The 27,361-nt window shown below is 44.9% G+C and overlaps 1 protein-coding gene across 1 annotated transcript in view; it reads left to right on the top strand.

The window, feature by feature from the left end:
• LOC104405608 (arf-GAP with GTPase, ANK repeat and PH domain-containing protein 1) overlaps window positions 1-26,852 on the top strand; it is a gene marked incomplete at its 5' end in the record, with an annotated part of 44,874 nt that extends 18,022 nt beyond the window's left edge. The window contains 2 exons of the mRNA XM_010014356.1: window positions 24,677-24,932; window positions 25,330-26,852. Of these exons, the coding sequence (XP_010012658.1) occupies window positions 24,677-24,932; window positions 25,330-25,533 (460 nt within the window). The remainder of the gene's footprint in view (window positions 1-24,676; window positions 24,933-25,329) is intronic.
• Between the last annotated feature and the right edge of the window lie 509 nt (window positions 26,853-27,361).

Genomic DNA, 27,361 nt, shown 5'->3' with positions numbered 1-27,361 from the left:
GGGGCAGCTGGAGAAGAGAAGGCTCCTCAAGGGGACACCTTAGAGCAGCTCCAGTGCCTAAAGGGGCTCCAGGAAACCTGGAGAGGGGCTTTGGACAAGGGCCTGTAGGGACAGGACAAGGGGAATGGCTTGAACCTGCTAGAGGGGAGATTGAGATGAGCTCTTGGGCAGAAGCTCTTCCCTGGGAGGGTGCTGAGGCGCTGGCACAGGGTGCCCAGAGAAGCTGTGGCTGCCCCATCCCTGGCAGTGTTCAAGGCCAGGTTGGACACAGGGTCTTGGAGCAACCTGCTCTAGTGGAAGGTGTCCCTGCCCATGGCAGGGGTTGGAGCTGGAGGAGCTTTAAGCTCCCTTCCAACACAAACCAGTCTATGATAATGACTCTGGGTTTTATGGTGCTTATTTTAGTGAAGTGCCTGAATTAGTAGCACAGCACAGTGCAGCTTTACAGTCAGAACTCTGAGATGGGCAAGCACAGCACAGATGAGTATTTAAACCTAAAAAACCCCACACCACCACCAGAAACCTGATAAAGCTCATGTGCTCCTTATTTTCAGGCCTGAGCATCTATCAAATCAGATGGATTTTTACTGGGAGGACAATAGATACTTTTGTGATGCCGGGAGCAACTCCTGGTTCAGAAACACAGAAGTTATTAAACATTTGCAAGGGACTCCATTTACATGAGCTGGGCTTACTTGAACCCATTTTTACATTTACACTGGAATTAAGTTCCTTGCCACACAATGTGTTTGTGTGTGCACGTATCTGCTGCTCCACAGCACCTGAGGAATAAATACGGACAGTTTCCTGTTAAATATGTCAAGCTAAAAGCAGCTGAAAAGTTAAGTTTACTTTATAAAAGCATAAGGCTCATCTGTGAGATGCCCGTTAGAGTTCAGAAAGTACTGCAAATTGAGAGCTTGCTTCTGCTGAGGAACTCGTCAGAGCTGCTTAACTGCAAGGGAAATAGCCAGCACCTTAACAAATACCTATTCTTATATAGAAAGAAATCTTACATAAAACATTGTCTTTTTATTTGCGACTTTTCTGTGTACTCGGTGTTTAACCTGTTCTTTTAACTTCTCCTGCATAAGGTCATGATTGTCTCACCAACCTTCAAGTGGATTAACTAAACATGTCATTCAGATTGGTTGCTCTACGTGGCATAAGAGCAGTTGTTGTAAAGCCAGTTTCTTCCTGGGTTGTGCTGCTGAAGCTTTATTCTATCAATTATTTTTAACATTTCTAGATGCATTTTCTGCTGTTGAGAGATATGTAAACCAGTTGTGATGTAATAGGAGAGCAGCTTGTCACTGCTTAGGCTGAGAGGGAGGAAAAGTTATCCTCATGTTCCCTTTTTCCTGGGCTTAACTGAGACGGGATGCTCCAGGCAGATTGTGGTGCCTGGGCAGCAAGCTCGTGGTAGCTGTCACTAGTGGTGGTGGTAGTCGCGTTCCTTCATCCTCCCGCACTGTTTTTGACCATTTCAGCTTTTCTTGGAGGTTGTTTGGGTGGCAGCAGGGAAAAGGACATGCCTAAAACTAGCAGTGATGAGTTTTAACACTACTTGAAAGAAAGGCAATGCCTTGCCGTGCTCCTGGTGGCTTGCTGGCCAGTGACACTAGGCACAGAAGCAGCAGCATGCCTTTGCTTTGGTCGTGGCTACAGAACCTGCAGGGCTCCATAACAGCAACTGTGACCAACTTTCGTTTGTGATTTTTTTCCCCCTTTGTTTAAGACTGAGCTTTGTTTCTGGCCCTGCAGGAAGCGGGTAGCCTCTGGCAAGGGACTGGGGAGATAAGACTTCAGTAAGATAACTAAGTGAAAAGGGCAGCAGTGAAAAGATGGTGCTGGCTTTTGAGTGGACTGAAACTTGACATACACATCAGCCCAAAAGCAGCGTACCCACGGCTCTCAAATATTATCCGTTTGTCAGAGGCAATGCACTTCCTGCTGGATTTTCAGATGTGCAGGGGCTGGTAGGGGAGCCAGCAGCAAACCCCTGAAAGGGAAGAGTGACCGGAAGAAATAAGACCACCATCACTCCAGCTTTAAAGTAATTAAATAGCAGGCTAAAATGTGTGGAGGTGAACGCAGGTGACGAATGAGAGCCTTTGGAGGGTAGGAATTAGAGTGAGATGAAATGCCTTGCTGTGCCTATTAACTAGATTGTGCAGACAGTGCAAAGTCCTGTCGCTGGAGCACTTTTTGTGCGAGTCTGCAGAGACGTGCAGTAGTGAGAAGAAGCCATCTCTTAATAATTGGTAAGCCTCAAAAGGTATGGATAGGATAAGCTTCAAAAAGTCTTCATGCTGAACAGATGATTATGTCATGGCCTAGAAATCTCCTGGCTAACTTTTCTTTTTCCCCAAAGGATTTAAATTTTCCTGGTTTCATCCAGGTCAGAGTTTCTAAGTGATGTTTTTAAGGTATTTTCACTTCTCTGCAGCGCCAGCCGGACTTGGAAAGTCAAGTGTGTGCACAATTAAATCACAACCTCAGTTAACAGCTTTAAGACTCCTCCGCAAGTGGAAAGAATAGGTTTGTGTCATTTGTGTTCTAAAACTGAAGGATCCCTTCAGCCTCCAGCTTGAGATCATATCTAGAAGTTGACTTTCTTCCTTTCTCATCTCAAGAAGCAAAACTTTGCAGCTCTAATCCTTGACTAATTACATGCATATGCTCCTGTCTGAGCCTTTCCAGACCAGATCTGCTTTGGCCACTTGCGTGACTCCCACCACTGAGACCAGTCATAAATAGATACCTGAGATTGCTTGGGCTGGTCTGTTGCATTAAGGCAAACAAAGGGAGGGGGGACGGGGACAGACATAAGTAGCTACAGAAATTGAAGTTATTTGTTCAGACCTCTTGTCAAGGAGAAAGAGAAGTTTTAATGGATTTCAATTATTATTGCAGTTGCAGTTTTGAGAAGTAGGATGACAGAATCAACCAGGTTGGAAAAGACCTTTAAGATCATTGAGTCCAACCATTCCCAGCACTGCCAAGGCCACCACTAACCCAGTTGTTCCCTCTGGGGAAGGAATTGTTCCTAATCTCCATCTAAACCTTCCTTGGTGCAGCTTGAGGCCGTTTTCTCTTGTCCCATCCCTTGTTCCTTGGGAGCAGAGACCGACCCCAACCTCACTACAACCTCCTTTCAGGTAGTTGTAGAGAGCAGAGTAGTCACCACTGCAGTTTTGGTTGGTATGGGTGCACCCAGCTGTGGACACCATCACCAGTGACAGAGTATTGGTATAGGTCAGTGCTTGCTTTCTCCAGCATTCCTTGGGAGAAGACAAGGATTTACTGCTGTGCCGGTGCCGCGTGCACACCGCATTGATCCACATACATGCAGATAATCCATGGGCTCCAGGAAATGCTCAGTCCTCTGCCTATGCACAGGATGACTGTTATAGAATCCTAGAATGGTTTGGATTGGAAGGGACCTTAAATCTCATCTAGTTCTACAGGCAGGGTCACTTCCACTAAACCAGGTTGCTCCAAGCCCTATCCAGCTGTGTGTAGCAGAGGTTTATTGCATGCAGCCTTTCCTTGCTGTTGAAATCATCAGGGTTTTGTGAGCCCAGAGAGCACTGTTGCCTTAGATCAGTCTGGCTGGTGATCCCCACTGCAATCTGTACAAGAGGGCGGATTTCCTGGCTGTGAAGAGACATGGACCATGATCTGCATCATGTTAATGGGCTGTGACAGTCAAGAGAGCTGCCCACATTCTAGCTAAGGATCAGGCCCCTTTCAGACGCACAGTGAAATCATTCATCTTATCAGGTCACTTCTGGAAGTACTAGCCATTCCCTCCTGTGGTGTAATGTAAGTAAGTCTTATGTTGTGTTATAATTTGGTTGGATCTTTCCTTGTTCACGTTCTTATTTAAATAGAAATCCAGTGGCAGTTTGCAGGCAGGATGTGGGTTTTTCTTCATGGAGGCAGGCTGTGAAATTCTGCTGAGTTTACATGTTAAAGAACCCCTGGTGAAAAAAAGAGGGGGGGGGTGGGGAGGACATCCCATAACTTGAAATGTGACTAGGGTAAGGAGCTGCACAGAGACAACTTGCTTTATACTTGTCAGAGTTTTACTTTATACTTGCTTTATACTTTTAAGCCAATCTCATTGCGTGGCTTATTGCTTTAGGGCAAGTTAATTAAAGCCAACAGAGGATTTAAAATTGGGGAAGGGGAACATTTCTTAATTATGTGATGGAATTTCCTTCTAATTCATGTGCTTTCAAAACCCGGTCTATGTGAAACCCCTTGCCTGTAGCTGATCAGACGTGAGACCAGTACGGCCGCAGGTAGCTGGCACCCTGGCTTGCTGGTGCCTCCATGGAACATACTGGGAGGCTACTTAAACTCCACTGCCAAAGGTGCCTTTGAAATGCCAAGTGTGTGTTTTGTGTGGCTGATGGCAGTTCTGTTACAAATAAGTCACTGACACTTCAAATTATTTAAGGACTTTGTGTGGTTTACAAGGGGCCTTGGTGTATTTGGGGGGGAGGTGTGGAGGGATGAGGCTTTAGGGATGCACAAAGTGTGCAACAGGAACACGTGTGATGAAATGAAAGAAGAGTGTCCAGAAAACCACTCTTCTGATCAAGTTTTGGGACTTGTGAAATTAATCTGTGCCCAAATGCAATGTTTTAGATGGCATTTGTTAATGGAGCCAGACAGCTCTTTTAATCATAGAATTGTGGAATACTTTTGGTTGGAAGGAACTTTAAAACTCATCCCATTCCAACCCCCTGCCACGGGCAGGGACACCTTCCACTAGAGCAGGTTGCTCCAAGCCTCTCTGTCCAACCTGGCCTTGAGCACTGCCAGGGATGGAGCATTCACAACTTCCTTGGGCGTCCTGTTCCAGTGCATCAACACATATATTGGATATGCATTAAAATGTGGAATAAGAGAGAAGAGAGCATGAGATGTCCTGGTGTAAATTTTACTGTAGTCTTCAGAAAGGGTGTTTCCGTAGTGCAAAGAAATACCCTTCAGACAAGGACCAACATCAAGCGTGAACTGTGTAAGAGGCAAGTGCATGTGGCATCCTGGGGGAGGGAGGATTGCTTTGTATTTTCAACAGTCAGGAGGTGACAGACCCATCTTACTGCCACAATGAGACGTACAGGAATCAACCCAGCCTACAGGGAAGGCTTTCAGGCTAAAGCAAAAGATAATACAGACAGCTCAGGAGTAATAAAGTAGTAAAAAAAATGAAACTTGTTTGATTTTATTTGAGATAAATAACTTGGGCTAAACAGACAGATCTTCTTGACTTCCAGAAAGGGGCATAACGCACCAGAGCAAGAACAGGACTACATGTTTCTGAGGTGGGGAATGGGGTGCAGTGCCTGGCTCCTCTGCAGGAAAACTGGTTGAGTCTCCAGTTAATCACGAGACTAATTTGTCAAGCAGTGTTTAATGGACAGTTTATGAGTATGTACGTGGGCAGGGTAGCTTGTAAATTTGCATGCACCTATTTTCTTTGACAGCAGTTAATACCTGCGCTGTTTACTAATGTACTTGGAGAAGTCTTCTCAGGGTGCTTGTGATTGGTCTGGGCACTTCTGAGTCAAAAAGGAATGACAAAGCAGGGCAGGACTTTTGCACTTAGAGTCAGTACTGTGCTTTTGCTTTCATGCAGGTTGAGGAGTTGTAGTGTGCTTTTTACATGGGCTCTTGGACCGCTCAAGGGCCCGTGGCATAAGGCAGCAGACTTGGTGAAGTGGGTTGGATTGCAAAGTAGGTGCTAGTATCTGAGGTGTGGCAGGGGGTTGGACTAGATGGCCTTTAAGGTCCTTTCCAACAGAAACCATTCCATGATTCTGTGATCTACACAAGTGTGTTGGTCTGGACCAGAAGGCACTAGTTTGGTTCATGAGATGGCCCACACAAACTGGATTCCCTTTGGAGAAACCCACTTGGAAGCTCCACATGCACCCAATGTGCTCCAGACTCTACTTGAACGCAAGGGACCAGCCCATGGTGCATTGAATCTCTTGTATAGTTAGGAATGTTTAATTCAAAGGGTGAGGCTCAATCGATTCAAAGTAATGCCCCTGGATCATTAATACAGAGGGTCCTTGGCAGCAGCTGCTCCAACCCGCACATCTGTTCCTATTGCACCTCTCTATTTGCTGCTGTAGGGAGAGCCTTTTCCCACAAAAAGCAGGAGATTGAATTGCTGCCTGGCCCAAACCCAGCAATCGGCTCTCAGTTGAAGTGCTTGTGTCCACGTTTCCTTAGGGGCTTCGGTACGATTTGGAGGCCTTTTGTTAACATCAGATTCTTGCTGGCCTCGGTGTATTTGATTCTGGGTTTTTAATGGCATCTTGAAAGCACAGTTTCCACTGAGGTGTGTGTATTTCCCAAATATGTCTTTATCAAGCAGAGGAAAAGAATGTATAAGATGCATAAAATAGGAAATATTCTTTTAGGTAGGTCTGTAGTGCCCTTTCACTATGAAACATTCAAGAAAACTAGTTTCACTGCTTAAAAAAATAAGAACAAATCTGGAATATGGGGTTCTAATCAGGAGTACATTGGCAAGCAGATTGCAAAGCGTATAAATAAAACTTGGCTCATTTGGGGGGGCCATCTCAGTTAAAAATGTGAGCTTTCTTTAAGCCAGAACTACCTCAGCAGTGAAAGCGGGATAAGGCTCCTAGTAGTTCAGCTTGATGCAAGGATGGAAGTGAGTACATGTCAAGACGGTAACTTTCCAAACTAGAAGGGGAATTTGGGGGAAGAGTGGTATGAAAGATTGTGAGTCTTTGGTGAGCATCCTCAGGAGGAGATGCTTAAGGGGGTTAATGAAATTGTGATAATTATGGGGGATGGAGGTGCTTACAGGCATTTGGAGGTGATGCACTACTTGAAAAAATGGGGTTTTGTAGTTCAAGCAAGTGCTCCTCGGAGTAGGGGATGAAATTGAGAGGAAGTGTTTGGACTGGTTACCTCAAGCTGTACAATCATCTCCCAGGCAAAGCAATGAATCCCAACCACTAATAAATACATGATGGGGAGCAAGGCAAGGGACCGAATGATCTCGGTGGCATTTACTTTGTGGGATCGCTAAATCTCTGGTAAGGAATCTCGCAGCATTCAGCAGCTAGAGCAGGTTACTTAAATATTTCTTCCTGTTCCATGTCGAGTCCTCGATCACTCCAGAAATCAACTGAAATCAAGGTCTAATTCCAGTGCTTTTTCTGCCCATGTCCCCTGCTCCCCTCTTGCATCCGCTGCGTGTCCATTTCTGTAAGTTTTCCCTGCAGAACAAACCTATCATTTTTCACCACAGGATATTTACAGCTTCAATCAGTGCCAAATTCAATTGGCTTCTGATCTCATCGCTGGAAGTTATAGATGCAGATATTATTTGCACTGTGGTTAATTATGGAGCAATCAAACTTTGGCTTTTCCACTGTAATTTCCTCTGCCAGCTAATTTAATTAATCACCCCCAGCTCAGCTCTTCCAGCTGCGACCGGCAGGGTCATTAATTAGACATGTGGTGGTAGCTCATAGACCAGTTCCTGTTAAGGGGCTGCTGCCCACTTGATCTCTAAGGGAGCAATAGCTTTTTTCAAAGCATCCAGACAGGATTTGAGGTAGCTGCCAGGTTATTGTATTCCTCAGAAGCGATTCCCTGAGGATGGACTGCAAGCAAACAACAGGATTACTGGAACTGGCCATGATGTGGCAAGGCAGGACCGCGATCCATGCGCTCCCCACCAAGATGTGATTTAGCGTCTGACCCGGCAATTCTTCATGGTACAACTTTTCTGGTCTGATCCAGGAGCTAAGAAAAAAACCTCAGGAACTTGATAGACCTTATCTTGAAAGACGTTGTCTTGATAGACCTTATCTTGAAAGACGTTATCTTGATAGACCTTACCTTGAAAGATGTTATCTTGATAGACCTTACCTTGAAAGACCAACTTTAATTGCCAGGTCACAGCAATAATAGGAACCTTTTTTTCCACTATAAAATCTGTACAAAGTAACCAGCTGGGTCTGCCACATTGTTTGGATCTCAGAATAATCAGGAATTATTTCTTTTTGAGGGTCCAACCTTTTACAATAGACAAAATAGGTTCATTTATTTATTGTATCTCATCCTGAACATTAGCAGCAAAGGGCAAGTGATGTGGGACATGTGATGGCACAACTTAATAGGCCTGGAAAGTCAAGCATCTTGCAGGGAAGACAACAGATCCTTAGTCCTCGCTCCTGCATGGTCTGTTTTGATAGCCAGCAATAACGTCCATCATTGGGTTCTGCTCAGCATCTGAAATATCAAAGCATCCTCCAAAGCCACCGTGTTCTTAGCCTGCAAATACAGTTGTAAGCATTCTTCATGTTATTGCCAGGATCATCTTTAGCCTCCTTGGAGTGCCAGCAAAGCCACTGGTGTTGCCATCAGAGCACATACTGGCTCTTGAAGTAAGCTAGAAAAGCTGAAAATCTCCAGCATAGTTGTAGCTTTTAGGCAGCTTTTTCAACAACATATGACAGCTAGCTAGTTTTACTGCACTTGGGTACCAAACTTGTTGCAGTGCTGTCATTTCTAATCAATGCATGTGTCTGCCAGCAGTAGATCGCTGATGGATTAGTCGGAGTCTCACCCACTTCTTTCCAGACTAGACAAACTCCACTCAAGACAACTGTTTTAATCATCTGGGGTCACAAAGCCTCCTTTCAGACTCCTCTGTCCAAAACATCCATCAACCCTATCCAGAAATTAGTAAGCTGAAAATAAAATGATCCGTTCTCTTCACCGCTGTAACTGTGCCTTTTTTAATAGCAAAACAGCACTGTGGGCTCAGGCGAGCTCCCTTTTCTGACAGAGAAGGTGCTTCTGATGCAACCCTCCCTTCACATGCATCATGCTCTTCACCAGTGGCTTTTTTTCTTCCTTCTGTCTCTCATGAGATTCCCTTAGTATGAACTGTTTTGGGAAGATGCTTTCAATACAGAGTCCCTTCCTTGCTTGCAGTCAGGAGAGCTTTAGGGATCTTCACAAAGACACAGTTCAGCAGCTCTTTCAGAGTGGAGAGGTCACATCTGCTTCTATCACCACAAGAAGATTGCTGAATGTTATTGACATCGAAGCTCCGAATAAGAGTGTTTGGTAATTGAGAAGAAACCAGCCTGTCTCTTCAGAGAAGCCCTACATGTTGCCTTGGAGCAAAAGTTACTGCTTTTACTAGACATCAGTGCTTGCAAACTTCAGCAGGTAGCAGCCAGATCACCATGCTAGGAACACTCCTTTTGGAAAACCTCTCTCAGCTTGATGTCGGTAGTCTCATAGGTGGAAATGTGCCACTGGAAGGAACAGGTTCCCTGCAGATCTTATATCTTAAAAAGGTACTGTTAAATAGTTTACCACCCAAAAGTAGAACAATGCCAGCGTTAACTAGAACGCTGTGAAGAGCAGTTCCTCATTGGAGAAAAGCAGCATCTGCAATTCCTAAAATAACCATCAGCCTTCTATAGGCAAGCTGGGAAATCAGTTTGGTTTTGCTCTGCAAGAATGAGAATTGCACTTGGTCTCGATCAGCAGCTTGTAATCACCCTGTGCTACTGCACCTATTCGTGTCACTTGGTTTTGTTTTATCTGAGCAATAAATACCTTAAATCTTCCCAGAGCTATTGCCCATCTTCTGGGGAGACTCATCATAGTCCTGCCAGGCATTCATCAAACCTTCTAAAGAACCACCACATTAAGTATTCCCCTGCTCCTGATCAGTCAAACAGTTTACTTATAACTTTACTTTTCCTCCTGCAGTAATCAAAACGTGATATTCCACAGATTGCAGAAAATTGTCACGGCTGTATTCCGTGCTAATCCATCACACGAAACAGGCATCATTTGGGCATCAGAAGAGCATTAAGTGTTTAAATAAGCAGCAGCCAGTCAATGAGAGAGTCCGTTAACTGCTCCAGATGACAGGGCAGCAAAATGTTTGGATCACAGGTATGCTGGGAATCACAGCACAGACCCTACAGAGCAATGGTGCGTCTGCGTTCTGCAACAGGCACAAGGCTTTCTGTGTTCTTCATGCTATCACTTTAATATGCAAAAGAAATACATAAGCCAGCAGAATGGCATGAGCTGTTTTTAGCTTAAGGTGCAGCATGAAGCTTATTCGGCTCTTTGTAAAAGATAGTCCAGGAGACAGAGACTTCATCACTTTCTTACAGCCTTGTTCTCTACTGTACAAGCTAGTAATAGCTTTAGGAATAGCTTGTCCATTAATGATGAGAGAGGGGAAAAAAGTCATTTTTAACCTGTAGGCTTGAGCAAAACATACTTATTTGCCATCTTCAGTTCTTGGAATAACTGCTTGGATAGTAAATGCAATGGGCAGGCCCCACGTGATGAGACTGTCCAATGTAGGCATGTGTGTAAGATGTTTCACTAGTTCCTGAGAAGTGCTGGGGGACTTGAGTCCACCTTAAACTATGAAAGGTGATGAGGAGACTTCTCTCAGTCAATTCTCAGCGGTGGAGGAATGATGGTCTTCTTGTATTATGATCCTCTTGTGATCTGACAAAGCATCAGCAAAATAGATGTTGAGTCATGATGGATCAAGGATATGACCTGGGTGTACTCGCAGCCCTCGGTTCTTTCCTATTTGAGTCAAGTTGCATTTTAAACCAGTTTCTCCTCCTAGTAGTAATGATGTGTTACACCATTTCCCTTCACTTGCCATTGTAAGGCAAGTTCTTCATTTTCAAGGGGAGTAAATACTACATGCAACCGATGGAGTTCTGCAGGGTATTTTGCACTAATCCAGGGGCACATCTTCTCTTCCCAATAAGAAGACCTATTGTAATTAGAGTGTAAGGCTTCTTTTAAAAGGGTGACTGGCAAGGGGAAATTAGCAAGACTTGAGACAGTAATTATCAGCCACTGCAAATAGCAAATCAAGCTGTCCATACCAATATCCCAGAGGAAGGAAGGTGCCCCAGGAGCCGTGGAGAGGGGTTAGATTAGAGCCACCCAGGCGCGAGCCCTCTGAGCCGCGGAAGGTGCTGATTGTAGTTGTCAGGCTTTCTGCTGTTATAAGCTCTCCTGCTATAAATACAGCCCAGCCACCCTCATCTTAAAAAGCTCCTTAAACCTTCCTTTTCTCCCCTTCCACCACTTCAAAAACACACTGGCTGACAGTCCAAATGTTTGAAATAATTGGATTCTGCATTCTAATTCATCTGTAAAGTATTCGTTGATTAAATTAGCCTAATAGATATTATTTCTTACATGACTGCATAATTTCATCCTGATTGGATCACTATGGCACTAACGAGTCCCCCCATTTACTATTGACTTGAGAATCACAGAGGGCTAGAGATAACTATCATCTTGTTTCCATTTTATTCTTTCCCAGGCTAGAAGTTAAACTGATTTATACTACAAAAGCCATACAGCTGATGCTCAGGTACAGTTGTATTTTGGTCTTCGAGACCAGTGTTAGGATGAAAAGAAATGTTGGTTTATATAATCTTGAGCCCTCTTTTATTTACTCAGTGGGTTGTTCTGAAGCAGAAAGATTAACTGACCATTTAAATCCCTTTGGGGGGAAATGGAAATATTTTTAAATAAAAGACATTTTATTATCCCATCAAAACAGATAGGCACATTGCAAATGAACCTCATAAGGACTGCACACATTCAGGGAAATGAAAATCCTCCTTTAAAGATAATGTCTCAATGAAAGCAGTTTTAGCCTCTATTAGGAAGATTTTTTCTCTTTGAGCTGCAATTTGAGTGTAACCAAGAGAAAGGAAGGAGAAAACAAAATTGTTTTTAGTTTCACACTAAATGAAAGCAGATACTTTTCTCCTAAGTCGGGAGGAGCGACCTCGGAGTCCCGCTCACCTGCATGGACTCATGCTCCTCTCGCTCTCCTCATGCAACCAACTGCCCAACCTAAGCAGACCTTCTGCAGAGGGGTTTTGTTGGGAAGGGGTTAACAGCACAATTGGCTTCTTCCCCTGCCCCAGTGGCTGGAAACAGCTGGTGGGTTTTGTATAGCGCCGCTGAACTGAGCAGTCAAAAGGAGGTTTTGGCAAACACTCGGCCTGCCCGGGACAAGAAGAGGTGGGTCAACTCAGGAAACCGTTTTCATGAGCAAACGGGGGGAACAATTTAAGGGAGACCCGCTCCCGCTGAATAGCTCCCCCCAAAAAACCCCGGCTCAAAAGGAAGAAGGTCCATTCGCTTCTGGGAATCCAATAAATTGTTTCAGGAAGTGGAAGTCTGTCCAGGCTAATGGAGCTGTGATTGACGGGTGGTTCTCATTACAGCGCCCATCAGGGGACAAAGTGAATTCCAATGTTATTTAAGAGGTTAAGTAGAAATAAGATGCAGGTGACAGCCCAAGGCTTGTGCACTGCTCTTCCTGAGGTTTCTTTTGTGAAGAGCCTCTGCAAAACCTGAAATGAGCGGGGCAGGGGCAAGTAAAATTTGGTCCTGCCATGACTGAAGATGAGCTTACCTGACTGCACAGGAGAGGGAATGGGGAAGCGAAGGTTGCTTTGCTGATCCCTGCATTAGGGAGTTCTTGTTCCTTCAGTCTGCCTTCCAGCACGGGCTGCCTGCCACATCCTGATGCTCTTGGGCATCTCAGTGCACAAGGAGGAGAGTGAAGCACCATGGAAGCCTCTGGTGGTTTGTTCTTCATGGCACAAGCTCAGAAGATCCCACAACCCATTTCGTGAGCCCCAACAAGAACATTCCGTAGCGCTCAGAGCCAAAACAACTGCAGTCGTAGGACATTTGCCTGCTACTTGGTGCTCGTGCTGTGGCAGCTGACAAGAGCAAATCACAAAGCATTTAGCTCAATCAGAACAAATTTGAAGTCGTTTACAATCGAAATATGCAGGGGCCACCTGGGGTTGGGTCAGGCTTCTGGGTGCACGTCTCTGAGGTCTGAACCTAGCTTGAGAAGGAAAAGGAAAATGCATTAGCAGTGACTCAGGTTGCCTTGTGTTCCTGACCACGCACGGGACATCTTTGTGCCTCCATAGGTTACAAAGCTGAAACTAAAGTCTTATTTCTAGCCTTGTTCGGCAGAACACAAAGGCAGACTTGCTTTGCAAAGCATCCAAAATGCAGTGTTGCTTGCACAGACTGTACACGTGGTTTCAGCTGTAACCAGGGGTTTAAAGTGTATCTGGATGTATACTGAAGATGCTAAACCATAGAGGCTATTTATTTCACTCTGCTTCTGTGTTTTTGCTTTTTCTGAATGCCCAAATAAGCAGTATCCGCTGTCTTGGCACTTGTGGATGTCATGGGGTGGGAAGCTGAGGGATCTGCTCCGAGTCACGGTATTGATAGAACATTGCATGGTGCATGGTCAGATACAAGGATGTAATTTAACCAGGAAGTTCACGGCTGGCTTGTGAATGACAGTGAAACTCCCAAGTATGATGTGTGTAATAAATCTGGTTCAATGTAGAATTAATGTGATATTCAAAATGACTATTTACCATTTGAAGTTGAGACGTGACTGTGTGCGAGAAGTAAATAGCTGTGCACAAGGCGTTGGGAAAGGACACTTAGAGGGGAGACAAAAAAATACCTGCTTGCATTGTTTCACAAGTGCATTCCCAGGTAATGCTAATGAGAATTGCACTTTAAATGCAGGATTGATTTGTGATGAGATCAGCTCTAAAGAGTACATTTGTGGAATGATAACCTGATTGGTGCTGCTGCCTCTTGAAGGGCTGAAGGGCTCCAATTGGCATATAACGCACTATAAATTTATTAGCAGCTTCTGCTTTCCCATTGGCAGGCCTTCTGCTGCTAACCACCAGGAAATTACCAATTTTCAGGAGTTAGTCACTCAAGTCGCACTGCGTCTGGGTTTTAAAAGGGAGCCTCCATCGCCTCTCTCATAAATCCTGGCTTAGAGCTTCTACATCAACAGCCTGCTGAAAACTGGTCACTTGTGTAGTGGACAACTTGAACACCCTGTGTTTACTATACAACTTTTACCCTCCTTGGCTCGTTCCTCCTTCCCACCTCCTTGCCGCAGACCCAAGTTGCACAAAGACCATTAGGAGGTAACTAATCAGTTTGGCAGCCCTTGGGCTGCAGCTGCCACAAACCAGAAATTACAATTTTTTGGCAGTTCACATTCAGGGCTTTGATGGTACTTATTGATACATTCAGCCCTGGGGCATATCAGCCAGAAGAGGACATACCCACTATTCCTTTTTTGGGGGGAGCACAATAGAAATATTCAGGAGCCGATGTAATTATTTCAGTGATTTTGCTTTTAAGATTGAGTCACAAATTAGAAAATAATATTCACATGTTTCTCCTAATTGGTAACAGATTAAGGGTGGTTTATCTTGTTTAAATCATTTCCAAATGTGTCCTGAAGAGGGATTTGCAGGGAAGTAGCTGGAAAAGAGAGGGCACTTAGGCGCTGAGAGTGCTTGGGCAAGAGGCTTTAATTCTGGTTTTAATTCTGGCACACAGCTTTTCAATCCCTGCACACCTCTCTCCAGAGGTGCTCCTGAAGCAGAACTTGCTGTCACTTTTGGAAGCGTTGCTGGTGCGAATTTTCTTTGCTGTCAGGTTTTATGTGGGTTTCCCACTGTTAAGCACCAACCGTATGGCTTGTAAATCATAAAAGCCTAAAGGTTTGCAAGTGATTAATAGGCAGAGGTGTGTAATTAGAAGGGCCTCAGCAGTACTTGAGCACTCACGTGTCTTTTGAAAGCTGAGTCCATTTCTAATCTCACCTTTTGGGACACATTTGGCCAGCTCCAGTGTTGCATGTCCCGTTGTTGAAAATAGGCAATCAAAAACCACCAGCATTGAGGTTTCATTTCTTAGGTGCAGAGGAAACTCCCTGGATTTCTGTGGATGTTAACTGCTGAGGAGTTCTCAAGTCTTTTTCTTTTCTTAGTCTTTGTTACTCAAGTTAATTCTTCATCTTTGCTTTTTCAGACTTGTGAGCTGGTCTGGACCAACAGCCTTTTATTACCATTTGTGGTTTAGAAAGGCATCAAACCTCTGGAACCCACTGAAACTGAGATAGAGGGAAATCCCGTCGCTTGTTGAACAGAGAGAATACCTCAGGAAATGTAACTTGGCAAGGCAGGCATCGTGTTTAGTAAAGAGAAATAGTCTTTAAAAAATGGAAAAGTATGATGGCAGTAACGATTTTTGTACAGGCCTTGGCATCAGCAGGACGTTCGAGGCAGCCAAAGTAGCTCTAGTGAAGCTTCCACTAGAGGTGGCGTTAGTGGAACAGGCAAAGGTGTGTTGGTGGAGAAGGGAAGATGTGCTGGGGAGAGAGAGCAGGATATGGGATGTATTGGAATTGCTGATCAGGAGATGTTGGAAGGGGAAGGGAGCAGAGGGGAGAGGACCCTGTAGCATCTGAAGAACAGGGGTCACAGGAATGCTGCCCACAGGCATGGTCCGACTACTTTCCAGCCCTCTAGACCTTCAGCTGCAAACGTGCCTGCCTTCCACTACTGACTTGTGCAGAGCAAGCATTTGTTTTTATTTGCTTGCTGCTCCAAATGTGTTTTTCTTCACAGTCGATGCTCAAATACAATGTTTATTACTTGTGTTTTCTCTTTTATGTCTTACATAAATTCAGTGTAATGTTGGGGTTGGGTTTTTTCCCCCCAAATACTCCAAAGAGTATCATCTTATTACTTCGGCTGGAATTAAGATATTAAAGCCCCCTGAAAGGGCTTTTGTTTTCCTTTGCAAACCGAACTGTGGGAGTTGTTGGTAACAGAGGATCAAAATTGTCAAGAAAATTTTTGAAGGTCTTTGTGAAGCGTTGTAATTAGACTGTCCTCTTCCAGTTCCTGAGCCTCGCATAAAGATTGTGTTCCCCTTCTGCAGCCCACAACATATTGTTCCATTTTGGATCATTGAAGCCACCTTTGTGTACTAAAGCAAGCTCTCATTTGAGATCTCTTTAATGTCTCTGCTGCAAGTTTGTCAGCCCTCTGGGTAGACTGGAGGGTTCCCCCCCCCCCCATCTCATTATTTATAAAGCATTGGTGCACTCATAGTTACGCTACTTCTCCACTTTACAGCATTATGATCCGAGGAAAAGCTCCATTTCTCTTCTCTCATCTGTTTATGATGTGATACGTTCCAAAGCAGATCACATCAGCGACTGTTATGGTATCCTTAATGCACTGTGATAGTCGCATCACGGGAGGAGCCACTGGGAAGCACATCGCTGATGTACATCCCTGTTACATGCCACATTACTCAGGCTCGGTGGGAACCTCACTTGCCTACCTCGCTCCGTCTCTCACCTGGCACACATTACTGAGATTTATGCATTGGAATATTTGTATGTCACTCTCCCCTCCCCTGAACACTGTACAAGAGCTTCCTCTAATACAAATATGAAAGCAGAAGCCCAGTTTGGGGTGGAAATAGCCAGATTTTTGGATGTGAATAACCAAGATAACAGATTACCTTAATTTCCACAAAACATTTCCTCACAGTTAATTTTTAGTAGCGTTCAGAACTGTTCAAAACAGGTTTGTGGGAAAACTGATTTCAAATAGAATTTTCATATTTTTTCCCTAAAAAGAAAAAGGAAAAAAATATGGAATGATTTCTTGAGCTATATTTAAGATACTGTTGCATTAAGCATTGCCTTCCTGTAGGAGAAAATTAGTGTTAACAAATTGCAAATTAATGGAATCTTCTAACCTGAGTGACTGTATATCAAATTGTAAATTGAAATTTCCAGTCTGTGTTTAGGTACTGGCACAATGCAATTTGATTTATACACTTAAGACATCAGGTTAAGTATGGTTACACATGAATAATGAAAGGCATTAGATACTTGTTTGCAATTACTATTCTCTGCATATATATGTATTACTGCAAACGAGCAAGAAGCAAATATACTCCTTGGGTTTAGCATTCCCATGTTGTAGAGCAGCTACTGGCTTTTCTAGGTAATATTTGTAGTATGGCCAAGTGTTGAGGTTGACCAGCCAAGAAATTGAAGCAGTCCATGTATGTATCTAGAAGCACACAGTGATAACTCACTTACTAGTCCTTTTTGGTTTTTTGGTAGCCAGCACAATGATATGTTTTGGTTTAAATTCTACGTGGATGTTTATATGCCTGTACATCAAATATCTAGATAAAAGGAATCAGATCAGGAACTCAATAGTTTGTCTGTTGGTCAGCAGAGGGTGGGTGAAAAGGAGCGATCATTCATGCCTGTTGTATTGCAGATTCTCATAAGGTCTCTCCTTGCACACCTTAGCAGAAAGCCATCTTCCTTCACTGTTCACAGTGCTTTTTCAGTTGTTTTCACCAAGCTAAGTGTTTAAAATGCTGAGAGTTCACCATTGTTAGTGGGTTTTTTCTCCTAAACATTGCTGGCAATGCTCTTCAAAAAATTCTGGGGCTTTCAGGGTTAGTGGAAAAGTACAATTTGTGGCATTCTTCAAGCTTTTTGTTAAGTCTTTAGGGACTGTTTTCATTTCACAGTGTTGCACGGAACAAAAAAGCTTGGATTTGTATTGAGAAAAGCCTTAACCAGCTTGCAGGGCTTACAGTTGTTGCACCATCTTTACTCTCAACTTAATAAGCCTTTTCTTAGCATCTGCAGCATTCCTTGCCATTTTATGTCACATAGCTTTTGCTTAACTTTAGATGGAGTAAACCTCAGGTGTAATACAGTTTTTTGAGTACCCCTTAAAAATTGTTAGATTGAGTGTCGTGCAGTGAAAACATAACTTTGCTGCAATTTTATGTGGTATCTCAGAGCCCACAGTTGCAGGGTATTTAGCTAAAAAGCCTGAAGTGGGTAAACCTTGATGTCTTGGCCAGGCTGGTAATTAATGTTGTGGAGTAATAAATCCTGCAGCTGTCTTAACACCACACCTAAGGGAGAACTCCTGGTTATCCTGTGACATCACTGGAAGTGCAGCTGTTTTAGAGCCCTGCATAGGGGGATGCTGTCAGAAGAAAGGGCAAAGAAAGTGGAGAAGCTCTGCTGACTCTGAATTATGGTAGTGGTAAGTGTCATTCAAGGCATGATTAATTTGAGAAGCATGTTCAACTCTGCACATGTGAGCGGTCTCTGCCCATCATGCACAGTAGGGCTCTTTGTTTTTACCTTTAAACACACAGCTATAAAGGAAAAACTGGCAAATGTAGTAATAAAGCTAATGGTAGAGAAGATTCTGACCTGCGGGCTGCAGAAAACAGCTTCCCAGCGGTGTTGAGGGGCTTTGGGCACTCTCCTGATGGGAAGCAACCTATCTTTTGGGCCTGATGGTTTGGTTGCTTGAATAGGTCTGATGGTAGGAGAAGTAACTTGACTTTGGCATATTTTATGGCAACTCTCTGCAGGTCTTCACTGGTGGACAAAACTTTGGAGGTTTAAGAGCAGGCTGAACACAGTCCTCGGACACATAACTTCCCCAACAAAGACAGTAACCAAATCATTCCCAAGCTGACTTACTATGCTGGAGAGCCCTGGTCCAGAGTCCAAGACAAGACATGGGCTGTCTTATCTGTGGCTTTCCTATAGGGCTGGTCTTCATCCGTCAGGGGTGTTTAACTTGTAAGAAGTAATAAGCTTAATAGGTTGACTTTATTTAATTATTAATGATCCCTTTCTGTCCTTCCAGCTCATAAAACACCCTGTAGGTTGGCAAAACACTCATAATATTGATCAGGAGCCAGAGAGATATTTATTTCCTCTCTGCCCTAGCGCACATAAATCTCGGTCCCTTTCCTCGGCAGGCGGGATTTACAGTGGTCTGTTTCTTGAAAGCTTTTCGTAATTAAGGAATAAATACCCATCGGTCTTTGTTTGCTGTCCGGAGCCCTCTTGTTTGCCAGGGACCTATATATCCCCGGTGGGCTTGTGCGCCTTCCCCCTTAGCAACGCAGCCAGGGAGAGAAGGCATGCATGCTAGGAAGCAGTCAACTGCTAAGCACTTACTTTGCAATAGACTGGGGTCTTCTCCTGCAGAGAGAGGAAGCCCCTGTGTTTTCTCAGCATATTGTTCCCAGCTCCTCTTCCATGCCTCTCCTCCCAGTTCCTGCTTTGCTTGAGGCAGGAAGACACTTTGGAAATTCCTTGCTGCTAGCCCTTTCTTCTCGCCTTCTCTTCTTCTCCCCCCTTTGCTAGTTGCAATTAAAAACATCATGGAGTTTTCCCAACATTTCAATCCCGTCGTCTTGTGTTCCCCATCCCTCCCCCCAATCCCAATGTTCCTCTTTTACCTATCCCACCATTGCATTGCTGACTCTATCCAAAGCAATGCGATTTATGGGATACTCCCCTCTATGGTCATCGCGAAGGGGTTTGTTTAAACATGCAACCCTGGCACAACCAGCTTGGGTGATGCAGCTCCTTGCGTGCTGGACCACAAAGGTAACGACACATTCTGGGACTCTCCAGCAGTTTGGGAGGTATGGGGTTAGGTTTACTTCCTTTTCTTGGGAGAGACACATTAAACTGGTCAGCTGGCCAACAGGAGAGAAACGTGGTAGTGCTCTTGCTGAGCTGGCCAGGTTACTACTGCGTTACATGGTTGTACTCCAGTGAGCAACCAGAAATGGCATCACACGGGCACAGCAAGGCGGGAGACACCATTTAGAGGCCTCTAAATACTGTGCCGTGGTAAACGCCTGCTGTCCGTTGCGTTAGTAATGCCTCCTTGCAAAACTGCACTGCCCCTTTTAACAAATGGTGAGTAATTTTAGCTAACGAGCAAGTGGCACAACATTTTGTGTCATCCTTGTTATGGCTTTGGTAAGAACAAGGTAAGAGCAAGGCTGCTCTTGCGCTGGAGCTGTTGTATTTTGATGGCAAGTTCTCAGGCTCTTCATCCACATGCTGTTGCCTACACGGTCGGTTCCGAGGCACTGTATGAACACGGCTTTTATTTCCTCCCTGCACATCCTTTCCGTGTTTGCCTTTCATTCCTGTCCACCGAGTGTATGTGAGGGACAAATGAAGGCAGAGGTGAACAGGAGCAAGGAGGAGTAGGATGGAGAGTTGGTACCAGCCGTGTATCCTGCTCAGATTTGTTGGGTGTAAAAGTGCAGGTGGGAGAGCCACACGATGCTGAGAGGGCTGAGGTGTGTAGGACATGGGCTCCTAAATGAGCATCTCTGGTGCAAATCCGTAAGGGAGGAAAGTAGTTCAGCTCCTTGAGTGAAGCTGTGCTCTAAGCAAATCTGCGTTTCATATTCTCTCAGGCTACCTAGTTAGTCCTCCCCCTTACAGTGCCCAGTATTTATGCTTCCAGATAATAATGATGTGATGTGGCTGGCAGAGTAATTTAAATAATTGGACATTATCTTGAGAAGCAAGCACCTAATTAGATCAAAATAAACTGAGAACTGAAATATTCATCTGTTCCTAGTAACCCTTTACCTATGTACAGTAGCACTGCCATGGCAGAGGTTTCATTCTTCACACCACTGTGTGTACTTTAGAGTTCACTAGTGATGCTCCTGCATGAGCAAAGAGCTTGGTGGTACTTTTTGGCCAAGGTTTAGTGGCTCAGTCCTCTCCTGGTAGCGCAGGGTATTTTTGAGTCTTACTCTGTTGCATCTGGCCCTTGTATAACCACTGAGGTTTGAAGTTCGTATCAGCAGTCTGGGCTTGAATGAGTATCTTCAGAGATAAAAGGCTCAAGGAAAGTCTGTTCTTCTGTTATTTTTTGTTTCTCTTTTAACTCCTAGATGGAGTTTATAATCCCTTAATTCCTTTGTGCATATGCCATGAAAATACAGCAGCTAGCATGATCACTGGAGAAAAGTAATTTTAATACATATAAGAAGGAGGCAGCTCACACGTTCTCCAGCATTACGTATCATTGGGGCGATCTGAGCACATGATGATGTTGCCTTCCCAGCACACTGGCTTTAATCTGGTCCTGAGAAATGGACTCCACTGGACTTCAAAAGCTCAGTAAAAGAGCCTTGTTTTGGATTTGACAGCTACAACTGAAGTCTCCGAAATTGAAGGGGTCATTTGGAGCAGAAGTTCCCAGGACTACAGCTAAGGGAAGAAAACGGGGGACATATTTACCAGCTGATGTATGTTTCCTTTATTTTTAGGGATAGGTTCGGTGTCTTTCTGATTAGTTGCTCTTCCCACATTTCCTTGTACTCTTATTCACTTGATTTATTTAAAGGTACGGCAGCGCTGGCTGAAATGAAACACTGTGCCTCCTCTGCCTGCTTATTGCTGACCGCTCCAATAATTCATTTCTTAGCTCATTAGCTAACAGGGGATGTGAACAGTGGTCCTCCAGGGAACTGCAGTGAGGTTAAGTGATCTACTGCTGACAACTCTCCTCTTGGACTGGCCTTCCTCAGGGGAAATGAAACCTCAACCAAGACAAGCTGTGGATCCCAGAAGTGAAATCGGGGCATCAGAGCAACAATTACAGTATTGATGTCATGTTGCCAGGATTGCTGAGGTGAATGGGAGCGGCAGAGCTGAAGATGTCTTCCAGGGAAGTCCCCAGGACTTCCCATTCCAAATGAAATGGTTTGTGTGCCAGAGGTGTAGGGAGAGGGTGTTCATAGATGTTGACTTTGTACGTGCTTAGTGGAAATCAGTCTCTCTGCATTTGGTCTTTTCCCGAGGCGAGGGTGAGCGTGCTTTTCCTCCCAGCACTGTGATAAAGTTGTATTTTCTACCAGAAAACCCAAATGATGTCTCTTTCTCATGCCCAGTTTGTACTGGTGAGCAGGACCTAAACCTGACTCGGTAGCCGATGTCAGTGACATGCTGCCCCCAAATGTCTGAGGCTCTTAAAACACCTTCATTTTTGACTGTAGTGATTGCTGCTAAGATTGAGGTGGCTCAGATGGACTTAGATTGGCAACATAAGGCTGAATTACTCTTAGCCCGGTGGGCCCATGACACCTCAGGCCATCAGGGCAGAGATGCAACATACAGATGGGCTCGTGATCGAGGGGTGGACTTAACAATGGACACTATTGCCCAGGTTATTCATGAATGTGAAACATGTGCTGCAATTAAGCAAGCCAGCGGTTAAAGCCTCTCTGGTATGGAGGACGATGGCTGAAGTACAAGTATGGGGAGGCCTGGCAGGTTGACTATATCACACTCCCAGCGACTCGCCAGGGCAAGCGCTATGTGCTTACCATGGTGGAAGCAACCACCGGATGGCTGGAAACATACGCTGTGCCCCACGCCACTGCCCAGAACACTATCCTGGGCCTTGAGAAACAAGTCTTGTGGCGACACGGCACCCCAGAGAGAATTGAGTCAGACAATGGGACTCATTCCTGAAACAGTTTCCTACCAGAAAATCCAACTCATGAATCTTTCTCGTGTACTGTTGAGCAGGACCTAAATCTGACTCAGTAACCGATGTCAGTGACACACTGCCCCCAAATGTCTGAGGCTCTTAAAACACTTCATTTTTGTCTAGTGTCCACTGTGTTCCCACCACAACCCTTCAAGAGACTCCAAAAGTAGAAGCGGACCTTAATGAATTGAGTCTTTCGGGGCCCTACAGGAAACTGAATTGAGGTGGAATAACCACGTGCAGAGGTTGGATTTCTAGGTGAGTGTAGCCCAGTGGCACAGCCCGCAGGGTCCTGCTCTGGCCAGCCACACCAGTGAGCGTCTCCTGAGGGGCACAATGTCCTCTTAACTGCTCCCCAGCTCTGCATCAGATCTCCTCTGGTTAAGGGATGAATCCTGCCCGGAGCATACAGTCAGCATTAGTGCAGAGCAGTTACGGGGTACTTGATCATACTGCAGGAGAGTGCCTTATGGAAGGACCTGGGCTTAAACCACGACAATCCTCTCCATCACTAATGCAGGTGGTGGTGGGGCAGTTGCAGATCTTGACTAGGCTAGAAGAATTTGATCAGTTATGTGTCTGAGGTATATTTTGCCATCAGGATGTATACGTGTATGAGAAATGAACCCCCTAAGCCCTGATGTGTGCTACTGTTGTAGGACAGCACAGGCTGAATCACTTCAGTTCAGTCTGGCACGTTTTAAACGTGTAGTTGGATATATTGGTTATACTCTCAATCCCTCAATCCATGTTTAAAAAACATAGATGAGATGTTTGCTGAGCATTCTTGGAGATAATCGAGATGGGTACTGGAAGTAGAACTGTTGCAGTGGGGCAAGAAGACCCATTTTGTCATTAATAGTTGCATGTTACTTTATCCTTTTTGTGGCATGAAGTTCTGGTTCCGGTTTGATTTTTTTACCTTAAAACAAAATATAAACCACATTAATTACAGATGCAATAGTAACTAAAGTCTTTTTCTTCCTCCTCCCCATCTGGAATACCTGAAATGATACTCTCATTGTCAGATCCTGCCATCGAAGGTTAATTTGCAGCTCCCCAAATGTTTGGAGTGAGTTTTTTGGTGTGTCTTTTAGGTTGCAGGAGGCATTCAAAGGTTTGATTTAAACGAAGCACTCTTTGTGTTCTCTTTCTGTTTGCACTTTGTTTCGAGGGGCAGGGAGGGGGGGGAGAAAAAAAAAGCCCTGGACCTGTTTGTAGGGTAAATTGTAGTCAGTGTAGAGAAGCTCATGCTTTGGGAAGCTGTGCCTGAAAGCATCCATGCAGGTCAAAGCAAGGTCACTCCACATGTACCAGGAAATGATGCAAAACTAATCCAGATTTGCTGTTGGAAGGATCTGTTTACATAAGTATTTAAAAACAGATTAGGGCTAACCTGACACTAGATTACTGGGAGTAGTGTAAACACGGCTGAAAGGCATAAACAGAGCTTTGCCTTTTGTACTCCAGAAGAGAGAATCTGTCACCAGTAACAAGTTGCCCGGCTTAGGTGATGTATGTGGTTCTCACAGGCTGAACAGATTACCTGAGGTACCTCTAAAAGGGACTTTGTCTACGGCTCGATCTCTTAGATCATATAATTGTATGGTAATTTCTTTAATGGAGAGTTGAGGGACTTGTCTGTAGTCCTTGTTCTCCTGTAATCTAATAGGACGCAGAAAGCTTTTGGTAGTTCTTTGACATATCAGGAGGAAATGGTGCTTCAAAGCACGGGTTTGGGGGTTTGTGTTTTGGGAAAACAAACAGAGGAAGCATCCATACACCTTTTGCGTTGGGACTTGTAGAAGGAAAAAGCACCCCTGTGAGGAAGGCTGTGTCTTTCAGGGCTTGCTTTCCTGTCTGAAACACAAACTCAGGTGCTTGGTTACTTCTGGTCTCAGATAAAGAAATTCAGTGCATGTTCTGTGATGTGTTTTGCAGCACATCCTTAACATGCAGCCACGCTGCCTGTTTGGTCTTTGGTCTTCATGACAGTGAGGGCTCTTGCACTGACCTCTCGCTGGCCCTCAGGGCAGCCCAGGGCTTTGTAAGACCTACTGGATGTTGTGATCTTACCACCCCAGCGCAAGGGGGATCTTGGGCGTTGCAATAATACGGCTCAGTAATGATGAGATGGGTGACACAAGCACTGCTGTACATCTAAAGTTTGGATGAACTGCTTCTAGGAGGGCTTTCTTGCCAAACATTTTAAGGGGAGATAATGTTGTGGTTGGTTAACCACTGTTTGCTAGTGTGCTGGTGCCTGAACTGCCGCTATTTAGAGGCAGCGAAGGCAGCTTAGAGTGACCTGTCTCCTTTGGCTTCTCCAGGGAAGAAAAAGAGCTCTGGATACGTGCAAAATACGAGCAGAAGCTCTTCCTTGCGCCACTGCAGTGCCTGGAGCTTTCTCTGGGCCAGCATCTCCTGAGGGCTACAGCCGAGGAGGACTTGCGGACAGTCATCCTGCTCCTCGCCCATGGGACTCGGGAAGAGGTGAACGAGACCTGTGGAGACGGTGATGGGCGCACTGCCCTGCACTTGGCATGTAGGAAAGGAAACGTGGTGTTAGTGCAGCTCTTGATTTGGGTAAGTACTTGGTGTTCAGGGGAGAGGGTTGGCTTGGTCGGGTTTTGCTTAGACGTGTCCTGCAGTTGGACCTAAGGCTTTAACCTGCCAGAGGGGAGACTGAGATGAGCTCTGAGGCAGAAGCTCTTCCCTGTGAGGGTGCTGAGGCGCTGGCACAGGGTGCCCAGAGAAGCTGTGGCTGCCCCATCCCTGGCAGTGTTCAAGGCCAGGTTGGACACAGGGGCTTGGAGCAACCTGCTCTAGTGGAAGGTGTCCCTGCCCGGGGCAGGGGTTGGAGCTGGAGGAGCTTTAAGGTCCCTTCCAACCCATTCCAACCATTCTGTGGTTCTATCTGTCCTGAATCCACTCCCTCTGTTTTAATGCTGTCTTGGCAACACCACCTCTCTTCTTTCTGTAGTATGGCGTTGACGTGATGGCACGCGATGCCCATGGAAACACGGCATTGGCCTATGCCCGGCAGGCTTCCAGCCAGGAATGCATTGACGTTCTCCTCCAGTATGGCTGCCCCGATGAGCGCTTCGTCCTCATGGCCACTCCAAACTTGTCCAGGAAGAACAATAACCGGAACAACAGCAGCGGAAGGATGCCCACCATCATCTGAGGAGGAGCTCACTCGTGTATTCGCTGACCTGAATTACATCCGCAGCCTCATATTCCTCCATCCCCATCACAGCTCTGCTCTGTGAGTCTGGTAACTCTCCTTTCCCCTTTTCCCTTTGGTACATCCCTGTCCCATCCGGAAACAGTGAGGGGATGAGAAGGAGCAAAAGGGGCTGCAGAGAAAGCAGTCGTTTCAGTGGCAGCTCTCCAACGATGGAAACAAGCAGGCGAGTGCATGTGGGTTGAGCAGGACACGCTGCGCGTGGCACCGGGACCATGGGAGAGCGGTCGTCCACGGGGGGGGAACCAGGCTCCCCAAGCGTGGAGGGAAGGGGCGGAGGGAGAGGCGAGCGAGAGGAGAAGGAAGGAGAGATGGTGACTTTCTGTAACTGACAGTTAAGCACATCAGTACATTTCACCTCTACCAAACGCGACGCCTGGATTTCATTCTCTTCTCTGAAGAGCTTGACGGCATAAATCAGAAGCAAGCACAGAGTTTGTCAGGTTTGAAGCTCCTATGATGGTATGTGTCAAATCAGTTGTAGCTAATCTGTCCGGGGAGAATACTGGCTTCATTACACTTGTATAGTTGAGTTCTTCCAGCATTACCGCTGTTTAATAGAACATGATTAGTCATCACGGAGAAAAAAGCATATTAGCTGAGGAGGTAGTTACATGGCACGCTTCGGTGATTGCTTGGATGTGATTGCAATATTCTTAGAAGCATCATATTATCTCAGACATGTTCTTTCAAGCCCTTGGAGCCCTCCTTTCTAAATTCACTGTCATAATTTAGTATCTGTTTAATTTTTCAGTCCAAAGAGAGGAAATGAGTTGCTGAGTGTTATTTGACTGCAGTCTCCTCGGTGTAAAAACAAAATGGAAAAAATAAATAAGAGTAACTCTGAAACACAAAAAGGAATAATGAACACCGCTAAGGAAAACCATTGCAAGTACGTTTAGTGGAATTAATACACACATTAAAGGCTAGTATTTTTTTCAGCCAGCAGAAATAGGTTCTGTCATTTTGCCAAGGTAAATGTGTTGAGTTTTTGGTCACTCCTGTGATGCATTGCCTAACTTATACAGATTTTTGTATTGTGTCTCTAGATGATATGTATGTAAAATCTATTTGAATAAAAAAAAAATAATCTGCATTGATTATTTTTTTGTTGTTGTACAGAAAATGACATCTCTGTTAATTTATAAACTGTAATGAATGTGAGCTAAATAATGTGCAACTAGTTAGGGTCTGTGCATTGCAGATCATTGTACATTGACAGTACTCCCAGCAGTGAACTCTTGTTTCCATCGCCATGCTTTGAGGGACGTATCAGGAGGAGTTGATGGTGCTTTTGGCATGAAAATAGAAGGTGTGCGAGACCTTTTAGAAAGGAAAAAGAGGTTGTTCCTCAGTGCTGTAAATGTATTTTACTCGCAAAGTCACAAAGCTTTCACAAGCCAAGACAAAAAGCCCAAGCCTGGCTGTGGGAAGATCAGATTTGATTAAGTTCAGAATTGATAGCCTTCACCGCAGCAGGCAGGGCATGGCTGCACTTGACTCCCAACTTGGCTGCTTGCTGGAAGAAAAATGGCTTGTGAAAGTAGCCTAGACAGTTCATTTGAATTCCAAGTTTTAATATTTGATTCGATGATTTTGGTATTCCCGGGAAGATCCCAGCTTCTCCCGTGTTCAACCAAGTAGGATTCTGGCACGGGGAAGTACGGGGTTTGGCAGGCAGGGAAGTTGATTTCTTTTTAAGTGGCATATGGCAGTGTGAAGATGGGGGAAGGGTCTGTCACAGGGAAAGTTGAAAACTCAACTGAAT

The sequence above is a fragment of the Nestor notabilis genome, unplaced genomic scaffold (assembly GCF_000696875.1).
Source record: "Nestor notabilis isolate BGI_N333 unplaced genomic scaffold, ASM69687v1 scaffold14345, whole genome shotgun sequence".
In the NCBI taxonomy this organism is placed as follows: domain Eukaryota; kingdom Metazoa; phylum Chordata; class Aves; order Psittaciformes; family Psittacidae; genus Nestor; species Nestor notabilis.
Note: the sequence above shows the minus strand (reverse complement) of the source record. Positions and strands in the feature narration are given on the sequence as shown.